This window comes from Myotis daubentonii, chromosome 11, assembly GCF_963259705.1.
Source record: "Myotis daubentonii chromosome 11, mMyoDau2.1, whole genome shotgun sequence".
In the NCBI taxonomy this organism is placed as follows: domain Eukaryota; kingdom Metazoa; phylum Chordata; class Mammalia; order Chiroptera; family Vespertilionidae; genus Myotis; species Myotis daubentonii.
In genome coordinates, this window is record NC_081850.1 from 57,809,304 (window position 1) to 57,836,711 (window position 27,408).

Consider the following 27,408-nt stretch of genomic DNA (forward strand, 5'->3'; position numbering starts at 1 on the left):
ATCAGAAACTATTGTGTTTCTTATCGTTTCCCTGATTATTTTCTTGTCCCAAAGAAGCACAAAAACAGGAATTGTCAATGCCGTTCGCACCTTATAATCTTGCGGGGAGGATGGGAGCGTGGGGTTGGGGGGTGCTTTTGAAGGAGTGTCAGCGTCCAGGACCACCCTGGACACCAACACTCCCCGAGTGTTTCCAATGTGCAGGCAGCGTGTATAGTTCCCTGTGAGAACAATCGACAAGCCTAGACACCCATAGAAATCGCTTGCATTTTCACCCGAACCCTTCAACCCGAGGGCTCCCCGTTAACATTTTCCCCGTGTCTGAGGCTATTTTTTTCCAGCTCGGAGATTGACAGGGCCCTCAGCCAATCGGCAATTTGAACGAGTCTCGGTGGAAGCAGTAACAGTCAACAGAACAAGGCACTTTATCTAAGTAGAAAAGCCAGGTTGCCATAAGAGATCAACGAGCCAAAAAAGTCAGGGGCATAGCTCCATCATCGGAGAGGCCGGGGTACACCTGGGGCACTCAGCGGACCGCCCAATCCCCTGCGTTGCTAGAGAGACGGAGCCTACTTCCGGGTGCTCGGTGCCCGCCCCCGCGGTGCGTTACGTCACTTCCGTCCGCTGGTTAAAGCGACACCGTCTTTTTTTCCCTTCCTTCTCCCTGGCCCCGCCTCCCGGAAGTTCCGCTGGGTCTGCGCCTGCGGGTCCTGGGTGAGCGGTGGGAGGGCTCCGTGGACGTTGGAGGGCAGGTACCCGGAGTTCTGCTCTCGGGCATCGCGATCTGGAAGAAGCGAGGTTAGATATCGGCAGAGGGTGCGATGGGTGATGCGGGCCGTCGGGAACCTCCACCCTCCCCAGCTCGGGGCCTCCTCCTCCCGGGCCTGCACTTGCCCGTGCCGGAGCCCGGGTCCTTGGCCACTGGCGAGTGAGATCGAGGCCCTTGTCCTGCCCCACCAGCTCCGTTCTCGCCACGCGAGGGCCGACTCAGGTTGCTGCACCGATGCCCTCCCCCTGGAGCTTGCATCGGGGGCAGTGTGAGGTCTCGGTGGTGGCGGGGCCGCTTTCTCAAGTAGCAAAGCGCTTTGGCATCCGTTGTGCTTCCTTTGAGCTCGGGGACCCTAGGAGACAGCTGGGACAGACAAAATGCTTGTTCGCTCCCCTTGTGCATAGGAGGAAAGCGAAGCTCAGGAACTTCCTCTTTCAAGGCAGCACGGCTCCCTTAAAGGTGGAGCTGGGATTCGCACCGAGGTCTAGCTTCTCTAGGGCTGCAGAAAGCCATGGGGGGAACATTTGGGAATAGAAAGAAACTGCAGATGTAGAAAGGAGCGGTGGCATTTACGAGAGCATGCTTCATGTCAGGCTCTATGCTAAGGTTTTTTCTCTACTTATTCATTCCTTATAAGGGGATTAGGAAGATTAGACTACTCCTGTTATTCCTGGTTTAGGAAATACAGGCTCAGAGATAAATGACTTGTCCAATATTAGTGACTTAGTAGACATCTCCGGATCTCTTTTCAGCTCTGATTCTCCCAATGCAGTAGAATTAGCTTTTGTCTCAAACTGTATTTTTCTGATTTCGGCATGTCAGGAAGTGAGATTTCTTTTTCTCTTCATCCTTCACCCATTACCTTTTTTTCTTACCAGCATCCTCTTTAGATATGTGTAGTCGTGTAAATTCAGCCCTCGGTTGTCCTCCACAATTTGCGTCTTTCCTCCCAAGAGGAATTTGGGGAACATGATGGTGTGGAGTTAAGGGGTCCAGGTTGACAGGTTGGCCAGGAGAAGGGTTAGTTTTCACATCACAGGCGGTCTCTTTTTATGGTTGCTTTCCTAGCATATCTTACCAAAGTTTCTGTCTTTTTTCCCCTCCAGGAAAACAGCTCTCATCTTGTGCCAAGATGTCAGGAATTGGAAATAAAAGAATGGCTGGAGAGCCTGGCACGTCCATACCTCCGGAGAAGAAGACAGCTGTGGAAGATTCGGGGACCACAGTGGAGACAATTAAGCTCGGGGGTGTCTCTTCAACGGTATGTGGAAACAGTGCCATGGGAGTGTGCTTTTCTTCTGTCAGTTACAACCTGAAAGTAAAAAATGTTGGAGGCCTTCCGGAGTAAGAGGAACTGATTTGAAAAACATAGGGAAATAAAACTGCCAAAAGTAGGTCTGTTCAGTTCTGAAGAAGAGACACTGACATTTGATCTTTATTTTCAAAGGTGTGCTTATATTCTTTGGAGAACCTGGTGCCCGATACACACCAATGATAGGTATTTAGCAGAGGGAAACTATATTCATTTTTTCATTCACCAAAAAATTAGGTGCCAGGTACTAAGAGGTAATGTGGCAAAATCATGGAAAGAGTGAAGACTCAGAGTTGAAAGCCGGACTGCCTGGAATTGACTCTCAGTTCCATCACTTCTGGCTACATGGCCTTGTGTTAGCCTCTCTGTGCCTCTTGTTTCCTTGTCTGCAGAATGTACTTATAAATACCTATCCCATTGGGTTATTGAAAAGATAAAATGAAAGCCCTTGTTAAGGATTAAAATACTACCTTTAACATGGTAAGTACTCAGTACATTTGAGCTATTAATGGTTATTATTGGGCCAGATATTCTGAAAATAATGGTGAATAAAACTGCCCTTGCTCTTATGAAGTTGACATTTTCATTAGACTGTTGTACGCCAAAAGTTAATAGTAATGTTATGTGTCTATTGGACATCAGAAGCTCACTATAATAAGTTTTGGTTTAGATCAGGAGTCGAGTGTGTATTTTGGAACCCAGCCATGGGGATATGATATTAGAATGCTTTACATTTGATAGCTTATGAAGCCACACCTGTTATTTATTTGAATGGAGGCTGAGGATCAGAGAGAATAATAGGAGCATTCAGAGTAAATTGATTAAGTGTCATTTCTGAGTCTGTCTGGGGTTCAAGTACTGCTGCCAGAAGATGATTTTGTCCTAACGCTGTCTCACATCCTGTATCCCAAAGACGTTTATTCACTCAATAAGTGTGAATATTTGTTAAGCATCTGTTATTTCCCAGACGCCGTGCTTTACACTGAGCATAGCTCCTGGATGCAGTTTGTAGGGTGGCGCTGACAAGGGAACAGGCTGTTAGAATCGAGTGGGATGTGTGCTGTTCTTAGGGATAACCGCATGTTCTAAGTGCAGCAAGGGCACACAAACCAGTTTGGACTTGACCCAGAAGACTGTGAGGGGTCACTGGAAAGTCTTAAGCAAGGAAGTAACTAAGACTCCAAAGTGTGCTTGAAATGGCAACACTAGCGATGTGAATGGAGCTGTCCGCCACCGGTGTGCTGAAATCGGCAGGCTGACAGGAGATGGCATGGCACTGAAGCGCCTGCTACAGGAAGCTATTGCAGTAATCTCGATGAGGGATCATGGTGGTTAGACTACTGTGGAAGTAGCCTCGACAAGATATGCTGATGGATCAGATGAAGCAATGAGAGAAGGGCAGCAAGATGACCGCAGGATTTTGGAAGCATAAGCATGGTGTTTGCACTTACTGAGCTAGGGAAGGGTGTGAGAGGAGCAGATTTTTGGGAGCTGTGGAGGATGAATCATAATTTTAATTTTGGGTATGTAAGTTTGATTTATCTATTAGACCTCTGAGTGAATAGGTAGTTGGACATGTGATATGCAGCCTGGGGAGAGGTAGATATTTAAGCCTGTCCTCTAAGGAATGAGCATAGATGAAGAGATCTGAGACAGAGCCCTGGAGCACTGCAACATGTTGATGTCAAGGAGATGAGAAAAGACTAATCAAGAGACAGAAAAAGAGGGGCCAGTGAAGTAGGAGGGGAACCGGAGAGAGTGGGGTCCCAGAAGCCAAGGGAAGAAAGTGTTTCTAGAAGGACTTGATCAGGTGCTGCTGATGGGTTAGGTAAGGGGAGGACTGAGTGGTAATTTAGCCTTAAGCTCACTGGAGACTTGACAGGAACTGTGTTCATGGAGTGGTGATGATAGAAGCCTGGTTGCACTGAACTTCAGAGAACATAAGAGGAGAGGAATTAAGGAAAAGAGGGTAAAGACAATGTTTTTGGAGGAGTATTGATGTAAAACAAAAAATGTGGTGGCAGCCAGAGGGAAATGTAAGGTTGAGGGAAGGGCTTTTTTCTTTTTTTTTTTCTTTTGTGGAAGATACAGCATGTTTGCTGATGAAAATGACTGTGTAAAGAAAGAAAATAAAATTGATGATGTAGCAGAAAGAGGAGACAGTTACTGGTGTGATTTCCTTGAATACAGAAGGATGGGGGAATTGACCTTAACTGAGCAGTTAGCAACAAGGAGGAGGAAAGGGATAGATATACTAGTTGAGAGGTCAGTAGTTGTTGCTCTGGGAGATAGATGTGAATGTTTTCTTCTGATTGCTTCTATTTTTTTTTTTCCAGTGAAATCAAAGGCAAGACTCATCTGAGAGTGAGGATGGGGGAGGAAGTTTGGAGGTTTGAAGAGACAGGAGAAGGTATGAAGGAGTTGTCTTGAAGAGAATGAACTAGAGAGGTGGAGTAGGGTTGCTGTGCAGCATTGAGGATCTTCTTGAATTTGTAATCATGAGTTTAAAGTGAGAGCAATCAGCATGGTGCGTTCTTTTCTCTAGTCACATTCAGCTGCGTGGAGGTAGGCCTGTGTGGAGTAGGTGCAGAGTTGGATGTTACCAAGATTGGGGTTTTTAACCAGGAAAGTATGATGAAGGAGGAGGTTATAAAGGGGTGAGATTATAATGACTAATGACAGAATTTAGTGTGATAAAGGTGGAATTGAGGCAGTGGGAGGAATGAAGGACATCAAAAAATATAGGACCAATAGATTGTAGATTGTTGGAGTCAGGAAACTAGAGAGAGTAAGCTGGAATATGGGTGGTGACTGTGGAGAATGGGGTGTTTGAATTGATCTTATAGAGAACATGCAGGTACAGCTAGGACTGACTGAGAGTTTGGCGAGTGAGGGAAGTAGAGGACAAGATCACTGGAAGAGAGGAGGTCGATGACTTGGTCCAGTATTCATAGGAAAGACCATCACTGTGGGAATTGAAATGAGTAAGAACTTGGACAGGAGTTAGTATTGCAGAGAGATGGCAGTCCAGTGCTAAGTCTTTAGGAAATGTAGGGAAGTGACCTGGGCATTTTTAGACGAGTGCAGCAAGGCAGGGTGGCAGGTGGTACAGACCAATGGCATGAGCTCTGCAGAGCTGGGAGGTTTTGGGGAAGAAGGTGGGATAATGTCCTGGGTGTGGCTGTGGGGAACAAGGAGGACACCTCCCCGTCTTCAGATCCAGGGCTCTAAGGGGGGTGGGAGGGAAACAGTCACTACTGGAGAAGCCTATGGGGAAATGGTATTATCATTCAGGTTTCAATTACACAAGAAGGGGAAGAGGTGCTCAGAAAAGAGGTTGAAGATATAGTTTATTAACAGTATCAGTAAACTGGTACATTGGGAAGCTAGTGACTCTTTTGGTATATCAAGAATGTTTTAACCAATATGGAAGAGAAAAGAAAAACAAGAAATTGGTGCTCCAATAAGTAGTTCTTACCTTAAAATGTTCATTAATTCCTAGGTAAAGTAAAAATCCCCTTTCCAATCCTGTTTCTTGACCTGGAATACTGGCCCCCCCCAAACCCACCCCCCACCCCAGCCTATGGAAGGAGCTAGAGAGAGACAAGGTAGAGATATTGCCGGGCTGTGGAATTGCGGATGGAGTGATGTCATTGCAGAAACGGTTCCGAGCCCAAGTTGAGGTTTAAGAATATGTGCACAGGTTGGTTAGTGATGTGAGGGAGGCAAGGGGACGGGGACTGAGGAGCTTCCCATCTGACACCTTTTGTTTTCTCTTTAAAGTGGGAAGCAGAGTTGTTTGCTCAGTGTGATGTGAGAGGAGGCAGGGCTTGGTAGTTTGATCTTGTTTTGATGGAGAACAGGAACACGCTCCCTTGTTAAAGAAAGAAACGCTTCCAGAGACATTTCAAGATCTATTCACGTTAAGAATTTATTTTATAAAGGCAGCAGTCTCCCTGATTTAATAACCTTATTTAGAAGTCTCAGCATACTGGCTACAGGAATGGAATAGTCAGACATGTGGATTAGTTCCGAATGGGGCTTGTTCGAAGAGGTGAATTAAAAGGATTAGGGCAGAGAATTGAGGGGCCTGATAGGCGGAGTTTGAATGACATACTGTAGGGCAAGCGTGTCAAACTCAAAGGCTAACACGGGCCAGATACCAAGGTTTAAGTTTATGTGGGCCACAAAAAAACAAAAGCTTAAATTTTCATAGAAACGTAGGTTTATTTTGGTAGAGACATGCTGAATACAAAGGGCTGAAATAAATGAGTAATTGTTAACATAAAATAATAGAACATCTAATAAAAATTAATATTTTTTCTTGAACATTAATTTACCAGACATTGAGTAACTGCACAAATTAATAAGTGTAATGCAAATAAATCTATTTTTCTTATTCTCCGAAAGCAAAATGTTTCCTGTTGTGCACACCAAACAAGCCAGTCCAAGACTAAGGATGTAGCAATTGGCTGCTAAGATATTCGTTGCTAGTAGTAGTGCAGAGAAATGGTGCACCTGCACGTAAGGCCCATAAGGGAAATGAATGCAACACGATTATTGTAATCAGTCATTATCGAGCGTTGTAGTTCGTTATTAATAATTATGTAGAACAGGATATTGTAAAAATTAAGTTACGAAATTTTTATTAAAATGTTTCTTACGTGCTGTTATATTGGATGGGCCACAAAAATATTCGTTGTGGGCCGCGAGTTTGAAATGCTTGCTGTAGGGTATAGTCAAGGTATGGAAGATATAGAGGGGACTGACAGGGAGAAAGGCGAGATTTCAAAATGTTGGAGATCTAGTTGAAGGCTGGTGTATTTGGATAGGGCGTGAGATACCTGGGAAGATACGGTTTTATTCAGGGAATGGGAAGTTGAAATTTAAGATTTCAGATGTGGCACGGTTACAGGCAAAAGTCCAAGATGTGGCTTTTGAAGTGCATGACTGAAGAACAGTAGAGGAGAGAATCATTGGAGTTAAGGACTCCAAAATACAGCCTAGATCAGCGGTCTCAACCTGTGGGTCGCGACCCCTTTGGCGGTCGAACGACCCTTTCACAGGGGTTGCCTAAGACCATCCTGCAGATCAGATATTTACATTACGATTCATAACAGTAGCAACATTACAGTTATGAAGTAGCAACAAAAATAATTTTGTGGTTGGGTCACAACATCAGGAACTGTTTTAAAGGGCCAGAAGGTTGAGAACCACTGGCCTAGATGCTAGAGGTGTGGCTTGTTCACATGTGGACATGTCCACACGTATACTGAGGGACTGGGGTAGAGAAGGTTCCAAAGTCTTGAATGAATGAAGGGCAGTGCTTAAGGTGATAGATGACTGGATCCGGGTAGAGGTGATCTAGCAGGATGGTGGAGCGTCACAGTAGTAACACTTTGTGGACTTGAATAGAATAGTGAGATGAGCGAGGTTGAAATTCTGATATATTTCTGTGTATCATTTTCTCCTCCCATTATCATAGACCCTTTATTTCTTCTGCTCCTACTACTTATCTAATTATTTATTGTAAACCTTTAAAAAATAAATAGCTTTATCCGTAGGAAATAACGAATTAACTAATAAGACCTTGTTGAATTCAACAGCTGATTGTCTGATTTCATTGTGGAGACTAATAAGATTGGTTTCCTGGGGCAGGAGGATTCAGACATTCGAACACTGCAAGCCAAAAATCGCAAGTTGGCAGAAATGCTGGATCAGCGGCAGACCATTGAAGATGAACTCCGGGAGCACATTGAAAAACTTGAACGAAGACAGGCCACTGACGACGCCTCCCTGTTGATTGTCAACCGGTACTGGAGTCAGGTAGCTAACTGTTTGTTTGCTCAGATTTTTATTTGAGCATTTTTGTTCTCCGGAGCAGCATTCTCTTCATTTCCAAAGTGTGTCTTTGTCCTATCTAATAAAAGACAAAAAGGGTAATTAACCGTACCTCTGCTTCGCTTCCCATTGGCTAATCAGCGAGATATGCAAATTAACTGCCAACAAAGATGGCGGCCAGCAGCCACGCAGCTGAAGCGAGCAGGAGGCTTGCTTGCTTCAGTGATGGAGGAAGCCAAGGTTCCCCACCTGCTGTGGCCTGCTCTAAGCTCTGAAAGCAACAGCTCCAAAAGCAACAAAGTTTCAATTATAGAAGCTAAACAAATCCCAGATACCTGCTTTCAGCCAGCCAGCCTCAGAGCTGGGAGCGCCAGTGAAGGCAACAGAGTTTCAATTATAGAAGGTAAATAAACCCCAGAATAAAAAAAAAAAGAAAAAGAAAAAAGGGAGAGACTGGGAGCTTCAGTCGCCTGCCAGCCTGAAAACGGCCATCAGCCCCTCATCCAGGCTGGCCAGGCACCCCAGTGGGGACCCCCACCCTGAAGGGGGTGTGACCAGCTGCAAACAGCCATCAGCCCCTCACCCCGGTTGGCTAGGCACCCCAGGGGGGACCCCCACCCTGATCCGGGACACCCTTCAGGGCAAACCAGCCGGCCCCCACCCATGCACCAGGCCTCTATCCTATATAGTAAAAGGGTAATATGCAAACTGATCCTAACAGCAGAAAGACTGGGAATGACTGGTCACTATGACACACACTGACCACCAGGGGGCAGGCGCTCAATGCAGGAGCTGCCCTCTGGTGGTCAGTGCACTCCCACATGGGGGAGCTCTGCTCAGCCACAAGCCAGGCTGATGGCTGCCAGTACAGCGGTGGTGGTGGGAGCCTCTCCTGCCTCCTCAGCAGCGCTAAGGATGTCTGACTGCAGCTTAGGTCTGCTCCCCGCTGGCAAGTGGACATCCCCCGAGGGCTGCCAGGCTGCCAGAGGGATGTCTGATTGCCATCTTAGGCCCAATCCCCCGGGGAGCAGGCCTAAGCCAGCAGGTGGTCATCCCCCGAGGGGTCCCAGACTGCTAGAGGGCACAGGCCAGGCTGAGGGGACCCCCCCAAGTGCACAAATTTTTGTGCACCGGGCCTCTAGTTTTATTATAACTGCCAAATTTGTGTCATTTTGTATTTTTATAACTGTACCTATTCTTCTCCAGTTTGATGAAAACATCCGTATCATCCTTAAACGTTACGATCTACAGCAGGGTTTGGGGGATCTCCTCACAGAGAGAAAAGCCCTCGTTGTGCCCGAACCAGAGCCAGACTCTGACAGCAATCAGGAACGGAAAGATGACCGGGACAGAGGTGAGTACTGTCAGGGACTTACCACTGCATGCTTTTTTATTCTTTTTCTTTGAAGAGCCTTGCTTTGAAGCTTTCCATTTGAGGGGAAAAAATGAGTTTTGATATTTCCATTTGAATAATTTGGGGGGGGCCTTTTTTTTCCCTCTTCAGGGGAAGGGCAAGAGCCAGCCTTCTCTTTCCTTGCTACTCTGGCCAGCAGCTCCAGTGAAGAGATAGAATCTCAGCTGCAGGAGCGCGTGGAGTCTTCCCGCCGAGCTGTGTCCCAGATCGTGACTGTCTATGATAAATTGCAAGAAAAAGTGGAGCTCCTATCCCGGAAGCTAAACAGTGGAGGTGAGACTAGAACCAGGAGATGGGGAGCAGAGGGGGAGGAATAAGAACTCACCTTTGCATACTAATTAGTTCTTACATATTTATTTTTAATTCAATTTCTTGGAATCCTAATCTTCAATGTTACCGGTTACGTCCTTACTATTTTTTTTTTCAAGTCTTTATTATTTTTTTTTTTTTATTTTTCATGAAATATCTTTTTCCATCTCTTTTTTTAAAAAAATATATTTTATTGATTTTTCACAGAGAGGAAGGGAGAGAGATAGAGAGAGTTAGAAACATTGATGAGAGAGAAACATGGATCAGCCACCTCCTGCACATCCCCCACTGGGGATGTGCCTGCAACTCAGGTACATGCCCCTGACCGGAATCGAACCCGGGACCTCTCAGTCCGCAGGCCGACGCTCTATCCACTGAGCAAAACCGGCTTCAGCACATCCTTACTATTTTATGAGTGCTTCACATGTTGAGCCACATGGCAGTCCTATAAGAAGCTGAGGAAAGATTTATCAGCCCATTCTGATACTCTATTAATTAGATACTTTTAGAAGTAGCAGAATTAATTTTATTATGTAAGAAATAGCTCTGTTTCTGTATATTTGTGTAGTGTTTGCCATTAATTTATTGGTGATAAGTATTTTAAATATTGGTAATTATATTTTTAAAAAATTTCCTTTGTTGATTAGATACTATTTTTTTTTTTAATTTCAAAAAGAGTCAGTTTTTTGTAAATGAAATATTTTATGTTCTTTTTTTAAAAATATGTTTTATTGATTTCAGAGAGAGGAAGGGAGAGGGAGAGAGAGATAGAAGCGTCAGTGATGAGAGAGAATCATTGCTCAGCTGTCTCCTACATGCCCCACACTGGAGATTGAGCCCACAACCCAGGCATGTGCCTTGACTGGGAATTCAGCTGTGACTTCCTGGTTCATTTGTCCACACTCAGCCACTGAGCCAAGCTGGCTGAGCTATGCTCTTTATTCTTTATGACTTTACTAGAGGCCCGGTGCACAAAAATTTGTGCACGGGGGCGGGGGGGTCCCTCAGCCCGGCCCGTGCCCTCTTGCAGTCTGGGACCCCTCGGGGGATGACCACCTGCTGGCTTAGGCCCGCTCCCTGGGGGATTGGGCCTAAACTGGCAGACATCCCTCTGACAGCCCCGGAGCCCTCGGGGGATGTCCACTTGCCAGTGGGAAGCAGACCTAAGCTGCAGTCAGACATCCTTAGCGCTGCTGAGGAGGCGGGAGAGGCTCCCACCACCACCGCTGTACTGGCAGCCATCAGCCTGGCTTGTGGCTGAGCAGAGCTCCCCCATGTGGGAGCGCACTGACCACCAGAGGGCAGCTCCTGCATTGAGCGTCTGCCCCCTGGTGGTCAGTGTGTGTCATAGTGACCAGTCATTTCCAGTCTTTCTTCTGTTAGGGTCAATATGCATATTACCCTTTTATTATATAGGAGTGCCTGGCCAGCCTGGGTGAGGGACTGATGGCTGTTTGCAAGCTGGACATGGCCCCCAGCCACCCAAGCTCCCAGTGGAGGCTGGCTGGAAGCTGGTATCTCGGATTTATTTGTCTTCTATAATTGAAACTTTGTTGCCATGAGCTGAGGCCATAGCCAGCTCAGGGCAGGCGGGAAGCTTGGCTTCCTCAATTGCTGGGCAACCAAGCCTCCTGCTTGCTCCAGCTCCGTGGCTGCCGGTCGCCATCTTGGTTGGGTTAATTTGCATATAGTTGCTTGGATTGGTTGGTGGGCATGGCTTGGGGCATAGCGAAGGTATGGTCAATTAGCATCTTTGTCTTTTATTAGTGTAGATAGGTGCTCATTTGAGCAAGGAAATTTCTGCCCCCTATCCCTCTTGTCTCCCAGCACAGAGATGCTTCATGTTGGTATTAGTGAACAATAGGAATTTGTGATAGCCTTATAAAATAGAATTTTATTGCTGTTAAGTCTGACAGATTAGAGATGCCCGTCTTCTAAAATTAAGTGTTTTAGATAATTCTGCCTTATCTGAATAAAGTTATAGAAACTCCCAATTTCTTTTATTAAGGCATTTTGACTCTATAGAAAGGGATGTGAATTAGGTGACCTTGACTGTGATCATTTCCTCAAGAAGGTCACCTAATCTCTATCTTGTGAAGATAATGAAAACCAGCCTAATTCTTGAAGTTTTCTGGAAAATAAAGTGAGATTTCATGTTAATGTTTTGGTGGAATATGCAGTTCTAAAATGTGACACTGTAGGTGCTAAACTAAAGCTCTTCTCCCTCAGACAACCTGATAGTTGAGGAAGCAGTGCAGGAGCTGAACTCCTTCCTCGCACAAGAGAACATGAGGCTGCAGGAGCTGACAGACCTCCTTCAGGAGAAGCACCGCACCATGTCTCAGGAGGTACTGGGCCTAGTGTCCTGTCGCAGACATTGACTCAGAGTTCTGAGTGCTGCAGAGGTCAGCTTACTCTAGAAAGCCTCTTTATATTGAGGAGCATGCAGGACACGCTAAAGCAACCAGCTCAGAGAGATCAAAATCTGAGATAGGTAAAAGGAAGAAAACCATTGAATGTTTCTCCTAGTCTCTTCCTGTGTTTTAAACGAGCATTTAAAATCTTAGTCTTTAGGAAGAAATACTGTCATGTGGGGTTTTGCAAAACAGCACACCGAACCCCCAAATAATGAACTACCCCAAATATAAAAGACCATGTATAATGTTACTGAGGAATGGGTTGGTAGAAATTCATCTGAGAATGGGGCAATAGGAACTGCTGTATTATTGATGACCTAGAACAGTGGTCAGCAAACTGTGGCTTGTGAGCCACATGCAGCTCTTTGGCCCCTTGAGTGTGGCTCTTCCACAAAATACCGACTTCTGCGCGTGGGCCACGAAGTTTCAATCGCATTGTACGTGCGCGCCCACACGTGGTATTTTGTGGAAGAGCCACACTCAAGGGGCCAAAGAGCTGCATGTGGCTTCCGAGCTGCAGTTTGCCGACCACTGACCTAGAGCTTGAGCAATGTAGGTTTTCAGTCCAAACTTGGACACAAATGGTGCATGTTCAAACCACGATTTGGGTATGCGCTTATTTATATAAAACTAGACACCTGGTGGAGGCCCCTCAGCCCAGATTGTGAGAGGGCTCAGGCCAGGCCAAGGGACCCCACCTGTGCACAATTGGGGATTGTGGGAGGTTGGCCAGCTGGGAAGGGACTGCGGGAGGGCTCCAGGGCATGTCCTGCCCATCTAGCTCAGTCCTGATTGGCCGGACCCCAGCAGCAAGCTAACCGACCCGTTGGAGCGTCTGCCCCCTGGTGGTCAGTGCACGTCATAGCGAGCGGTTGAGCACCCTTAGCATATCATTAGCATATTACGCTTTGATTGGTTGAATGGACGACTGGACACTTAACATATTAGGCTTTTATTATATAGAATGACTAGGTGATGATAGGTCTTACAAGACTCTTCTGATTCTCTTGATTATCATTTTAGTTTAGAAATTTGACCTACCTTAGTTTGGCCACCAAATTCTTATGTTTATTAATAATTTAATAGTTACCATTTCCTCAGTGCCTAGCACTTAGGTACTTTATGCATATTAATTCCCATCTTACAGCTGAGGAAACTGAGAGTTGGTGACTGGTCTGAGGTCACACAGTCACAAAGTGATGGAGCAATGATTTGGATGTAGGGCTGTTCAACTTCAAAGCCTGTGTTCTTCATTATGTCCTTGTTTCCTAAACTTCAGGGCCACGGTCCCTGTCGGGCTGGTTGCATGAAAATCATCTGGCAAGTTTATAATACATGTGGATTCTCATCAACCGTCAAAGGGGGTAGTTAGAGTATAGCAGTGCTTATAAGTAACTAGAGGCTCAGTACACGAAATTCGTGCACTTGGGGGGTGGTCCCTCAGCCCAGCCTGCGCCCTCCCGCAGTCCGGGAGCCCTCGGGGGATGTCTGACTGATGTGGGGAGCAGGCTTAAGCCATCAGTCGGACATCCTTAGCTCTGCTGCACAGGTGGGAGAGGCTCCTGCCACTGCCACTGCGCTCGCCAGCCGTGAGCCTGGCTCCTGTGGGAGTGCACTGACCACCAGGGGCAGCTCCTGAGTTGAGCATCTACTCCCTGGTGGTCAGTGCACATCATAGCGACCAGTCATTCCACCTTTCAGTTGATTTGCATATTAGCTTTTTATTATATAGGATTTGAGTGTCATAAAAAAAAAAGAGTAATTGCCCTGGCTGATTTTGCTTAGTGGTTAGAGTGTCAGCCGTGCTCCAAAGGGTTGTGGGTTTGATTCCTGGTCAAGGGCACATACCTAGGTTGTAGGTTTGATCTGGCCCGGTCGGGGCACATGCAGAAGGCAACCAGTCAACTTTTCTCTCTAACTCTTTCTTTCTCTTCCCTCTTCCTTCCCTTCCACTCTCTAAAATGTAATAAATATAGAAATGTAAAAAGTATAGAAAAAAAAAAGTAACTTTGTGGTCACATTTTAAGACAAACTTCTTGCTACCAAGATGAAAGAACCTACCTCTTCTAGTCCTTTCCCAAGTCTCACGTAGCTTTACAAAGCTAGAGAGGCACATTACTTTGCTCAGCTGAGCTGATGTCCAAGATGGCTCTTATGGCTTGTGTTACTGCTACCAGTCAGCTGGGAGCTCACCTTGGTCCACTGGAACACCTGCATGTTGCTCTCCAACGCGGCAGTTTCAGGGTAGTTAGACTCCTTATGTGGCAGCTGGCTTTCAGAGAGTGAACTGCAGGCAGAGCCTTCATGGCCTTTCAGACATAGCCTCGAAGTTATGTAGCGTCATTTCCACTGGGCCACTGAAGTTGACTCAGCTTCAAGAGGAGGAAACAGTGATCCTACCTCTTGACTGGAGGACTGTCAAAAGAATTTAGGGGCCACATTTTATTTTATTTTTATTTTTATTTTTAAAAAATATTTTTTTATTGATATCAGAGAGGAAGGGAGAGGAAGAGAGAGATAGAAACATCAATGATGAGAGAGAATCATTGATCAGCTGCCTCCTGCATGCCCCACACTGGGGATTGAGCCTGCAACCCAGGTATGTGCCCTTGACTAGAACTGAACCCGGGATGCTTCAGTCTGCAGGATAACGTTCTGTCCACTGAGCCAAACCAGTTAGGGCATGGGGCGGGGGTGGGAGGGGGGTGGACATTTTAAAACCAACACAAAGGATATGCATAGATTAATGTGAACATGTGACAGATTCATAATTAAAGCATTAAATAGTATTAGCTGGTGTGTAGTTCCTATATAAACAGAGAACACCAAAGATTTTTGTATCTCTATAGTACCTGATTCAAGATTGTCCTGGGTGAGCTTTAAAAAGAGAATGGAAGCTTTCCTTTGTTCTCTGTGGATATCATTTGTAGAAATGAGAAGGGAAAGTTGGGGGTAAAGATAGGTGTCTTTCCTGGCTATCTATTTGAATTTTTGTCTCCTGTAATATGTGTCTGAAAAGATAATGTTATCTTTTGTCTCTTAAAAAATACATATTTGCCGTAGGCAGTTTGGCTCAGTGACTAGGGCATTGGCCTGCGGACTGAAGGGTCCCTGGTTCTATTCTGGTCAAGGGCACAGGTTGCAGATTATTCATGCCTAGGTTGCAGGCTCAATCCCCAATAGGGGGTGTGCAGGAGGCAGCTGGTCAATGATTCTCTCATCATTGATGTTTTATCTCTTTCCCTCTACCTTCCTCTCTGAAATCAATAAAAATGTATTTTTTTAAAAAATTACACATTTTTTGATGGGATTCTATTCTATCTGGAGAAATGATGTTTCCCAGAGGTAGAGAAAGTATTGAATCTTAAGTAGTCTTCCTTGTATGAGAGTTCTTGTAGACTTCCATGGTTTTCATGAGTGTAACTGACTCGGAACTGTTAAAAGAACCTGTCATTTCATTTTTATACTCATGCATTGAGAAGAAGGTATTGATGTGAGCCATTGTTTTTCTAATTTGTTTTTGTGGTGTTTTTCTTTTGCTATGCTTATTTGAATGCCCATCTTTGGGATCCAGTTCTCCAAGTTGCAGAGTAAAGTGGAGACAGCTGAGTCACGAGTGTCTGTCCTCGAGTCCATGATTGATGACCTGCAGTGGGATATTGACAAAATTCGGAAGAGGGAACAGCGACTCAACCGACACTTAGCAGAAGTCCTAGAACGGGCAAGTGCTGTTTCATTCATAGTTTGGAGACTAGAATCATTTTCAGGGTCTGCTCAGAAATCATGGACTTGGGCAGTAGTTTTGGGGGACAGATTCCTTTGAAAGTACTTTGCTTAACAGACTGAAATCTTGGGGTCTCTCACTGAAGAATCTTTGTCTTCTCTGTAGGTGAACTCGAAAGGTTACAAGGTATATGGAGCAGGGAGCAGTCTCTATGGCGGCACGATCACTATTAATGCCCGGAAGGTAAAGTCTGACTCACTCGGGACGTGTTTTTTGCCCTGGTGTCAGTGTTGTGCTGGGTTGGGATGGAGTTCACAAGTGGTCCTGTGGGGTTTTGCCAGAAGAGTGGATCAGTGAAGACGGAAACTTAGGAATGGGAATGATTTAAAAATTCTTTGTTCCCATTTTACTCTTTTCCTTCATCTCTCCAGTTTGAGGAAATGAATGCAGAGCTTGAGGAGAACAAAGAGTTGGCTCAGAACCGCCACTGTGAGCTGGAGAAACTTCGGCAAGACTTTGACGAGGTCACTACACAAAACGAAAAGCTGAAGGTAGGAGACACATCTCTGATGGGGAGTAAACTGAAATGTTTTTGCTGACCAACTCATGTCCATACTTGTGAATCCTCAGAATTTATGAGGGGAAATTGGCTTGTTGATTTATTTCCTTATATATTTACTTATCTGTACCCTGCTTCCTTCTGAAAAAGATCGAAAGCAACCTACAAAGATATATAGACTGCAACTTAGGAATTGTTGAGAAAAGTGAGGAGAGGATAATCTAGGGTGAGGATCCAAAATGCATTTAAGAAATGGGACTTGTACACAAGATATGTGCCAGGAGCCTGTGCATACTGTAGGAGGGGAGGCCACTCACATGTCAGTAATTGCCAAAGGTGGGCACAGCATTTGGCTCTGCAGTTTCTAGCTGCCAAAACAGAAAGAAACCTGGTCAGGGATCCTGTTGGTTTTCAGACCTGCCCATTGGAATTTACTTTCCCCAGGTTCTTGGGGGGGAAGAAAGTGGATTCTGAAAGTCTTCCATTCCTCTTTCAATCACAGCCACCTGTCTTTTTTAATTTGATTGATTTCTAGGTAAATAAAGATGTTGGAACTGAAAAAACCCCAAAAACAATTGGAGTTAAGTCAGTGGAAGCGTTTGGGTAATTAAAGCAGGCAGTTACTTAGGAGAAGCATAACTATTTTTGATTCAATCTCAAAAATATTTTTCTGTGTGATTATTAATAAAGAGAATAACTTTGTGACTGGGGTTCTTAACTATGTTCTTAAAGTAAGCATCCTGACAAATTTCATAGTGCTCATCTCTGTCCCTGAATCTGGCAAATTTCATAGGGCTTTTCTAGAGTCCTTGGATCTAGGTTGACATGTAATGTAGAACACTTACCAAGTAAAACAACTCTTGGGTGGAAGAATACAGGTACCAGGTACTACCTCTTGGGTGATCTGATTTAATTTTGGGTAGGTTTTTACATAACTAGAGGAGTGGGTAGAACTACTTTATAATCTTCATAAAGCTTGTCTCAATTGCGCAGGACATCAGTGAATTTAACATTTTTTGTTTTTTGTTTTTCTTTCTGTATTGATTAAGTTATTACATATGTGTCCTTTCCCCCCCAGAGTTTACCATTTTATTTCCTGTCTAGTATATAGGGCACAGATGCTAGGTTCTGCTTTGACTTTCTTTTCTTTGGATCCCCCCCGCAAGGTGGAATTGCGGAGCGCAGTAGAGGAAGTGGTTAAGGAGACTCCAGAATATCGCTGTATGCAGTCACAATTCTCTGTCCTCTACAATGAGAGCTTACAGTTGAAAGCGCACTTGGATGAGGCTCGGACCCTGCTGCATGGTACCAGGGGGACCCACCAACGCCAGGTGGAGCTCATTGAGGTAACAGCTAGCTTTGTCTTCTCTATATAAGCTTTTCTGCCTCCTAGTTTTTTAATTTTATTCTCTCAAGTGCAGTTAATCTCTTATTCATTCAGCAAATACTTATAGAGTTGCTGTAGGTCTTGTCTCTGCTAGGTGGTGGGCATCCTGCCATCAAGAATCATTCAGGCTATTGGGGAGAATTGCATCCATTAGAATGCAGTGGTGGTACAGTAGAGGCATATCCCACATTTGCAGTGATAAAGGAGACAGAGCATCTGATTTGACTGTGGAACCTTCTAGATTCCACTTGCCAAAGTGAAATATGAATCTTAAGGATAAATACAAGTTTACTGGTAGATAAAAGTAGGAGAAGAGCATTGAGCAGTGAGAACAACAGACATAAAAATAGGTTAGTGTGGGTGGAGCCTTATGTGCATGTTGGAGAATAGTGGGTAGTAGCTGCATCTCTGTTACAAGCCATTATAGCTTATACCTGTGAAAATACTTTTCTTTAAAGGCAGAAACTTTTTAGAAAAAAATTGATTTCAGAGAGGAAGGGAGAGGGAGAGGCAGAAACATCAATATTGAGACAGAATCATTGATTGGCTGCCCCCTGCTGGGGATTGACCCAAAATCTGGGCATGTGCCCTGACCAGGAATCGAACCTTGACCTCCTGGTTCATAGGTTGGAGCTCAACCACTGAGCAACACCAGCCGGGCTGAAGGCAGAAACTTTTTATTTATGTGTTCACTTCCGTATCTTATATAGTCTTTAAGATAATGTTTTTTTTTATAGTAGTCAGTCTTTTGCTGTATTTCTGCCAAATGAACTGAATTTAATTTAGTGTATCTTACTTTACATATGTTTATATTTTGTTTTATTGTTTAGTTCTCCAATTAAATTGTAACATTCTCAGTTAGGTGCCATTTCCTTTATTTCTTTAGTATCTTGCTGATTCTCAAATCAGTGTTTAGTAGCCGTCTGGCGCGCATAAATTGGAACTTTTCAGAGTAACCTCTCTTTTCTTGGTATTTTTTTTCTTCTTTGATCCATAAAAATTGAATTTAGGGAACATAATAGAACATGATGATCTTTCCACATTTTGATGATAATTTTTTATTTTTATTTTTTTTTCCTGTGTGTAGCGAGATGAGGTTAGTCTTCATAAGAAGCTGAGGACTGAAGTGATCCAGCTAGAAGATACCCTGGCCCAGGTCCGCAAGGAATATGAAATGCTGAGGATAGAATTTGAGCAGACCCTTGCCGCCAATGAGCAAGCAGGTAGGATTACTCTTGCTCCTCCCTGCAGTTTGGCTGCTGCAAATGCTTTCCTTGAAAGACACAACACGGTCGCCAGGATTTGTTAGTACTAACTGGAGCTAAGAAGTCCTAAAGAACCTAAAATCAAATCCTTTAATTCATTTCTGTTCGCAGCCTGAGTGTTTATTTTTAGATCAAATTGGCCAGTTTTGTTTTCATGTTCTGAGAAGGACTCTTGGCAATTCTCCCTCTTTCTTAGAGGTCCCTGATGTGTTCTGTCCTCTCTCCCCTCATCACAGTTCTTCATAACATTGCTGTTGCTGTGTTTAAGGCCCCATAAACCGGGAGATGCGCCACCTCATCAGTAGCCTCCAGAATCACAATCACCAGCTGAAAGGGGAAGTCCTGAGGTATAAGCGGAAATTGAGAGAAGCCCAGTCTGACCTGAACAAGGTAACAGGGAGGAGTAGAATAAGTATTATTTACTATTCAGTGTGTAAAGCAGTTTTCGAGTGAGGAAAGCAGTGTGGTGGCCATAAGTGATGTGCTTCTCCCATTTCTTTGTCCCTCCAGACACGTCTGCGCAGTGGCAGTGCCCTCCTGCAGTCTCAGTCTAGTACTGAAGACCCTAAGGACGAGCCTGCAGAGGTGAAGCAAGATCCAGAGGACTGGTCTGCTCAGTCCTCCGCATCGAAGGCATCTCAGGAGGAGGCCAACGAAATGAAGTCCAAACGGGATGAGGAAGAGCGAGAACGAGAAAGGAGGGAGAAAGAAAGGGAGCGAGAAAGAGAGCGGGAGAAGGAAAAGGAGAGAGAACGAGAGAAGCAGAAACTAAAAGAATCAGAAAAAGAGAGAGATTCTGCTAAGGAGAAAGAGAAAGGGAAACATGATGATGGAAGGAAAAAGGAAGCAGAAATTATCAAACAATTGAAGATTGAACTCAAGTAAGAGCAATGTTTACAGTAACTCTGACTCAAAAGCTAAGGTTAGGACATCACGCATGAAATGTTCGCTTGATGGCATGGCTTATCTGCTAATTGTGTCACTCTGAGTGTAACTAAATGAGCAGTTAACGTGGTCTCAGTTCTTGATCGAGTGTACATACAGCCACAATGACCTGCATGGCTACTGTGGAGTCCAGTTCAGTGGTCTGGTCTCAGTAAACCTTGTGGTTGTGACCTTATTTGTCATGAATCCAAATTATGGGAAGGGGTGTCATGATTGAAGTAACCCTCCTGAGAATTATTGAAATTAACTACTGGCAGATCACTGGCATTAATTGTAATTTAACTTATATTAGGTAGAGTATATATATATCACTGTTTGAACAATGTTGATCTGTTTGCCTGGCAGTTAACTAGTTTGGTGCATATTGGGTCATTTCAAGAGATTTCTAGGGAGGTTTATTCCTGCAGGCTTTAAAACAGCTATACGGTCCATGAAACACCATAGAACCTCCCACATCGTCCCTGCTCTTCCTGTTGAACTCATAACTGCTCTGGTAGAACTGGGTACTTCCTGCTCCCCATTGGTCAGGGTTGGGCCTTTATTGATGTTTGGATTTGAGGGACTACTGTGCTCAAAATGTTTGAACTTCTTTGGTACCTGAAAGTATAGTTAAGAGGTTTGATAACTTAGTAAGAGATGAAATTTTCATCTTTGGCTGATGGCTAATCACTTAACTGTCAAATCTAGGAAGAGCAGTATATTTTTCAACTTTCTCCCTTTTTTCTCCTTCCTTCCTCTTGGCCTCTTTAAGACAAATTTTTTTCAAGTGTGGTATCAGAATCATGTGGGTGACTTATTTAAAATACAGCCCTGGACCCCTGCCCAGACCTATTGAATATCAGTTTCTAAGAGTGAGGGCCCAGAAATGTGCCTGTTTAATAAGGGCCACAGTGTTTACTTGATAACTTTAGAACCTGGTCTGAAGGGAGAGATGACTCCTTTATACAGCTTACTTTTCTGTCCTTCCTGAGTATATCCAGAAGTCTCTTGATAGTTGCGAAAGTTTTGTCTTTTAGAGGTGTGATATAAAGTGTAAAATAGAACTGCTGCAAAATAATTTTGCTCAATTCGAAATTCCCATGTTCTGATGTCCTTTGTTTTCTCGTTACACCTTTCCCCTTCCTCAACCACCCTCTTCATAGGAAGGCACAGGAGAGCCAGAAGGAGATGAAACTGTTGCTAGATATGTACCGCTCGGCCCCAAAGGAACAGAGAGACAAAGTTCAGCTAATGGCAGCTGAGAAGAAGTCTAAGGCAGAGGTAATCTAGTCCGCCATTACCTGTCATTCAGATTAAAACCATCATCTGTGGGATTTTCCTTCACACTTCTGAAGGCTATGGTTTCTTTGTTTTTAAAGTTGGAGTTTAAAACTTAGCAAAATTTTCTTCCCTTTCAAAGCCATCTAAAATAGAGATTTCCAGATTCTCCACTAGGGGGTGAGTAAGGTAATCAGAATTACTGGGAGTAGGAATAGTCTTTTCAAACTTTTGTATCCCCCCTTACCCCATATAAATCATTGTTATAATGATTCTCTTTTCTGATAACTTTTGGGAAGAATGTCTTATTTTGAATTTTGGAGTCTAGGAAAAAAGGGTGAGAACTATTTTAAAGAAACATACATGTGCACTCCTCAGAAATGTTGCTATGAAAGTATGGAGTGTTGGAATGAAGTGATATTAAAACAGTGCTGAGATGTGTATATCATTCATCACCTTTCCTAATTCTATAAAGATTAGTTTGATGTTATGGGCCCTCCATCTGTGCACAGTGTTAATTGATTTTTGAAATTTTATCATAGCCCTTTCTTTGTTTTTGTGTGATTCCTTTCCTCCTGTAGTTGGAAGATCTAAGGCAAAGACTCAAGGATCTAGAGGATAAGGAGAAAAAAGAGAACAAGAAAATGGCTGATGAGGACGCCTTGAGGAAGATCCGGGCAGTAGAGGAGCAGATAGAATACCTGCAGAAGAAGCTGGCCATGGCCAAGCAGGTGGGCACGCTTTCTTTATTTAACCAGCTTTTGAAGTCAGTGTTACCTGACAGGTACGTTATTGATGGTGATATTGGCTCTTTCATTTCAGTCTTTTTTAAAATACATTTTTTCCTATATATGTTTGTTTGTTTTACACTGAAGTCTTTCATCCTTCAGTTACTTTGTTTTGTGTATTTGTGAGACATGAAGTTTACTTTTTACATTCAAATGGATAGCATGTTGTTTAGACATTGTTTTTTGAGGGATCTATCCTTTCTCTTTCGGTCTGGAATCAGGATATAATGAATATAAAATTAAAATGAAAGATAGAAAATATTATATACATTGTGATTATAAATATATGAAACTAAGAAAAAACATGTGCCCCAAACAGGATATAAATACCCAGTCTGTTAACCATGGTTGTTTGTGGGTCATAGAACTATAGAGACCTTTTCCCTCCTGATAATGAGCATGGATTGTTTTATTTGTAAGTCCCAGTGAATTTTTTGACATTCAGCAAAAAGATACCAAAAATGGTTGGAAAAACCATGTATGTTCACTGTGAGGAACACCTTCACTGTTTCTAAGAAATAGCAACATGACAATGAAATGAAGTAATTTTAATGGTGACTTGATCATTAAGTACCTTTAAAAGAGGAACTTTTTTAGAATCTATATACATTCATTTTATAAAAAGTGGGGTTTGACTCTTCTTAAGTCTGTTGATTGCCACTTTTCTCTCTTTTTTAAAGAAAAAATATTAGGAAATTATACTACTATAGGTTTTAGTACAGTGATGGCGAACCTTTTGAGCTCAGCGTGTCAGCATTTTAAAAAACCCTAACTTAACTCTGGTGCCGTGTCACATATAGAAATTTTTTGATATTTGCAACCATAGTAAAACAAAGACTTACATTTTTGATATTTATTTTATATATTTAAATGCCATTTAATAAAGAAAAATCAACCAAAAAAATGAGTTTGCGTGTCACCTCTGACACGCGTGTCATAGGTTCGCCATCACTGTTTTACTACAAGTAGAAAGACCCTATATTCATTATCTTAATAGTGTTAATTCTTCCTAAAGATTTGGAGTGGAGAAGACCTTTCTAGCTATTACCAAGAGTCTATAAACATGAAAGAAAAGATTGATAATTTTGACTTAATGAGGGAAACCCCCCCACAAAACTTCTACATGATAAAAACCACTGTTAGCATAGCCAAAAGATAAATGACAAACAGGGGGAAAAAATTTATCACAAAAGGGCTTATATTTATAATATATATTTAAAAAACTTCTAAGATGATAGGGAATAAAACCCACCAACCCAATAGAATAGGCAAAAGATAAGAATAGTTCACAGAAAAAAAATACAGATGGTTTAAGAAAAGATGCTCATTTATAATAACACAAATGTAAGAAAACTATTTTAGATACTGTTCTTCACCAGTCAGATTGTCGTGCAATGCTGTTGGAAAGTTTGTAGATAAAATCCAGTATTATAATTATGGAAAAGTGAGAAAATGTTAGGATTTGCGTTAGACGTTCTCTTAATCAACTGCTCCTGAATCAGGTTGCTGATTCTGAGATGTATAATATTTTTGTCTGTTGTGACTAGCTTGGAGAACAGATCGACTAATGGTGGCAGACCAGTAGTGCCAGTGGCTTCAGATAATAGGGCTTCTTTTGCTTTCCTAGGGCTGACATAATGACAAAACTAAGCTTCTTGAAACTGAGTATCTCCTTGATATCAGGTTAATTTATTTCGGAATGAACAGTGGGAAAGCTTAGCTTCCTGTGCTAATTTTTTTTTTTTTGAAGATTCCATTAAAATGAAGGTTTTTCCTCCTTATTTTAGGAGGAAGAAGCTCTCCTCTCTGAGATGGATGTCACAGGCCAGGCCTTTGAAGACATGCAGGAGCAAAATATCCGCTTGATGCAGCAGTTGCGGGAGAAGGACGATGCCAATTTCAAGCTCATGTCAGAACGTATCAAGTCCAATCAGATCCATAAGTTACTCAAAGAAGAGAAGGAGGAGCTGGCCGACCAGGTTTTGACTTTGAAGACTCAGGTAATTAGAATAAACAGCTTTTCAGAATTCTGTTGAAGTAGGGTAATTTCTACATGAAAATATGCATTAAAAATGATGATTGTGGCATTTTTTTATAATAGGAAAAACAAAACTAAATGTACGTTATTAGGTTCCTGGTAAGTAAGTTATATGTCCCTACAAAGGAGTACAGTGTAGCTGTTAAAACAAATATAGACCTGCTAAGACGGAAACATATCTAAAATACATCATTAAGTGATTTATTTTATTATCCCTTTTGTGCTAAAAATGCATGTCTTTGTGTGCAAGGGCTGTGTATTTTTAAAATTTCTGGAAGGTTGCCTGAGAAATTAATTAAGAGTGGTTACCTGGTTATCTCTGGATGTTGGGATCAGAGTTTGTGGGTGCGTGACTTTACTCTTTACCCCTTAATATTGTTTGATTCTCTGTGCATGAGTTTCAAGAAAAAGAATACGTTTGAACCTCTAGCCATTCTGAAAGAGATACACTTGTACTTTTGTTTGAGCTATGATTTACATGTTCTAGTATGAATTGCCAGACTTTGAGGATTAGTATGGTCGGAGAAGATAAATGCCTATAAATGTAATTCCTCTGATCTTGGCAATTTGGAGAAGAATCTTCTCCGTGGTTTTCTAGACTCTTCGAATCATCAGATACATATATGTAGATGTATGTGTATGTGTATATGTATATATGTGTATAGACATATATATTGCATTAAAAATAAAGCTTTTAATTATCCTAATCTTGCATGTGCTTTGCAGGGGTCATGGGTAAAATCAGTAGTAGTTTATGATTTCTAGAAGATTCTCTTTTGTGGGCCTGTGGATTAACAGAGCCTAGACAGTTCTGTGTTTTTCCTTCCTGTTTATGTTAAAATCTGATTTTCTTCTTCAAAGGTTGATGCCCAGTTACAAGTAGTAAGGAAATTGGAAGAGAAGGAGCATCTGTTACAAAGCAACATTGGCACCGGGGAGAAGGAGCTGGGTCTTAGGACACAGGCCTTAGAGATGAATAAGCGCAAGGTATGATTGATTGCTCTGTAATCTAAAGTGACCATTGGTCTCAGAGGAACAAGTAAGTATGACACTGGTGAAATCATAGATCACCTTACTCCTTGGACCTGGGTTAGCATTTTGCCTCACTGGAAATACTAAGAGGTGACAAGATGATGTTATTGGTCCCATCCCACGTAGGCAATGGAGGCAGCCCAGCTTGCAGATGACCTCAAAGCACAACTGGAGTTGGCTCAGAAGAAGTTGCATGATTTTCAGGATGAGATCGTGGAGAACAGTGTCACCAAAGAAAAAGACATGTTTAATTTCAAACGAGCCCAGGTAAGAGTTTTTTTCTTTGCATTTCACTTGTTAGGTGTTTTCTGAGCTCTGAAGTGACCCATCTTGTGGAAGAGTCATTGGTTTAAAGTATGTCATTTCCTGTTTGATTGCCATTCCTCAAGAGAAAAGACCAAGTCTGTTTCCTTCACTGCTATGTCCCCAAAGCCTGTCATGGTGCCTAGCACCTAGTAGGCATGAAATAAATATTTACCAGAGGGATGAGTTGGTAAATATGTAGCAACATACGTAATTAGAGGACTTTAAAGGTCTCCTGCTCACCCTGGCTGTGTGGCTCGGTTGGCTGGAGCATCGTCCCATGCACTAAAAAGTTGCACCTTTGATTCCTGGTCAGGATACATGCCTAGTTGTAGGTTCGATCCCTGGTCAGGGTGCATACAGGAGGCAACTGATAGATGTTTCTCTCTCTTTCTCTCCCCCACCCCTTCCTCTCTTTAAAACAATAAAAATATATCCTCGGTGAGGATTAAAAAAAATGTAAAGTTTTCCTACAATTTTTCTATTTTTGGCATGTCAACTGTGTCTCATTATGCTTTTCTGTCCTTATCCATGAATCTGTTAATTATTTCATCCAATTTACCTTCAGCTTAAAACTGATTGCCTTAAAATGAAGTATCCCTTCAGGCTTTTCATCTTTAAAAATTCAGTCCCTCTAATTTCTTAGACTGTATTTCCACAGTACTGAATTGACAGTAGTTAGATGCAGCTCTGGTTTGGCGATATGATCACAGTTGTCTGTTCTGAAACAAAAGAAATACCTTGCCACTTGCAATTCTCTACATTCCTAAAAGACAGCTGGGCATGAAAGGACCTCCCACAACAGGATGCTCAAGTTGGAGTGATATTTTGGTCACAAATGGCAGGTTTGGGAGTGTGTCTGATGGGTATGCTGTCTGCCCTTCCGCAGGAGGACATCTCTAGGCTTCGAAGAAAGCTGGAGACCACAAAGAAACCAGACAATGGACCCAAGTGTGATGAGATTCTGATGGAGGAGATTAAGGATTACAAGGTTAGAAAATCTGCCTCAGTGATTGCTGTGTGGCTTTTGTTTTTCGGGGTTTTTTTTTTGTCAGTCAGGGCCTGAAGTGGCCTACTAATAGCTGGGGAGAATAAATGTGAACTTCTGTACGTGAAGGTAACCAGAGAATGGTGTATTTTGTGGGGGGAAATGGTACTTTTGCCTTAGTGCTTGGTGGATCTTGTTTGCTTATGTATGAGAGCCCTTTGGATCATTAACCTTTATGGTTGCTCAGACTTCGACTTCTTTCTTTTTTAGGCACGCCTGACCTGTCCATGTTGCAACATGCGTAAAAAGGATGCTGTCCTTACCAAGTGCTTTCACGTCTTCTGCTTTGAGTGTGTGAAGACTCGCTATGATACCCGCCAGCGCAAATGTCCCAAGTGTAATGCTGCCTTTGGTGCCAACGATTTCCATCGCATCTACATCGGTTGATCTAAGCCAGGAGAAGAGGAGGGGCTGGCTAGACAGCACTTAATCATTCACCATCAAACCTCTACCTCTTCTCTCCTGGACTGTCGCCTGTAGGCACTTTGTCAACAGTTGTCCTTCACAGACTTTCCGTTGAGGTTCTCACTGATAGCTGGATGACATCAGGGGAAAGGACTGCTGAGTGCAAGTCTTGGCTTATAAAATGAATTAGAAACAACTCTTGTCTCCTTACTAGCCTTGTGTACTTCCTACTTTTAGGCTTTTCGACATTTTCTTCTTCAGGCTCATTCCACCTGAAGAAGTGAAGTTGGTATATTTGACATGGAGAAGGAAATAAAGAACAGAGGAGACACATGGCCATTTTGGGAGGGAGTGTATGTATGAGATCCTTTAGAAATAAGCTATCTATGGGCCCAAACATTTCTCAATTTAGATAGTGACCTTTTTGTAAACGTGGACTACATCCTATATAATAAAGAGCTAATATGCAAATGGTCATCACACCCTTGCGCCCTCGCGCCAGAACTGCTCAGACACTCAACACTGGGGAGAAAGGAATGGGGACCAGCCAGGCACAAATGAGCTGGGGAGAGAGGAATGGGGACCAGCCAGGCAC

The 27,408-nt window shown here is 43.1% G+C and overlaps 1 protein-coding gene across 3 annotated transcripts; it reads left to right on the forward strand.

Moving 5' to 3' along the window:
• Window positions 1–650: 650 nt before the first annotated feature.
• On the forward strand, window positions 651–27,293 carry RNF20 (ring finger protein 20). 3 transcript variants are annotated; one of them, XM_059657513.1, is made up of 20 exons: window positions 651–798; window positions 1,876–2,030; window positions 7,740–7,907; window positions 9,129–9,276; window positions 9,427–9,609; window positions 11,875–11,993; window positions 15,637–15,783; window positions 15,952–16,029; window positions 16,218–16,337; window positions 17,512–17,691; window positions 18,820–18,955; window positions 19,266–19,387; window positions 19,508–19,878; window positions 21,085–21,202; window positions 21,781–21,930; window positions 23,775–23,987; window positions 24,887–25,012; window positions 25,184–25,324; window positions 26,250–26,351; window positions 26,619–27,293. In XM_059657513.1, the coding sequence occupies exons 2-20, from the start codon at window positions 1,902–1,904 to the stop codon at window positions 26,793–26,795; spliced, it is 2,928 nt and encodes a 975-aa protein (XP_059513496.1). In that variant the 5' UTR covers window positions 651–798; window positions 1,876–1,901; the 3' UTR covers window positions 26,796–27,293. The 3 variants fall into 3 exon arrangements, with proteins under 3 accessions (XP_059513496.1, XP_059513497.1, XP_059513498.1); XM_059657514.1 differs by having other exon boundaries at window positions 663–748; XM_059657515.1 differs by lacking the exon at window positions 651–798 and adding an exon at window positions 4,418–4,491 and having other exon boundaries at window positions 1,908–2,030.
• Window positions 27,294–27,408: the final 115 nt, after the last annotated feature.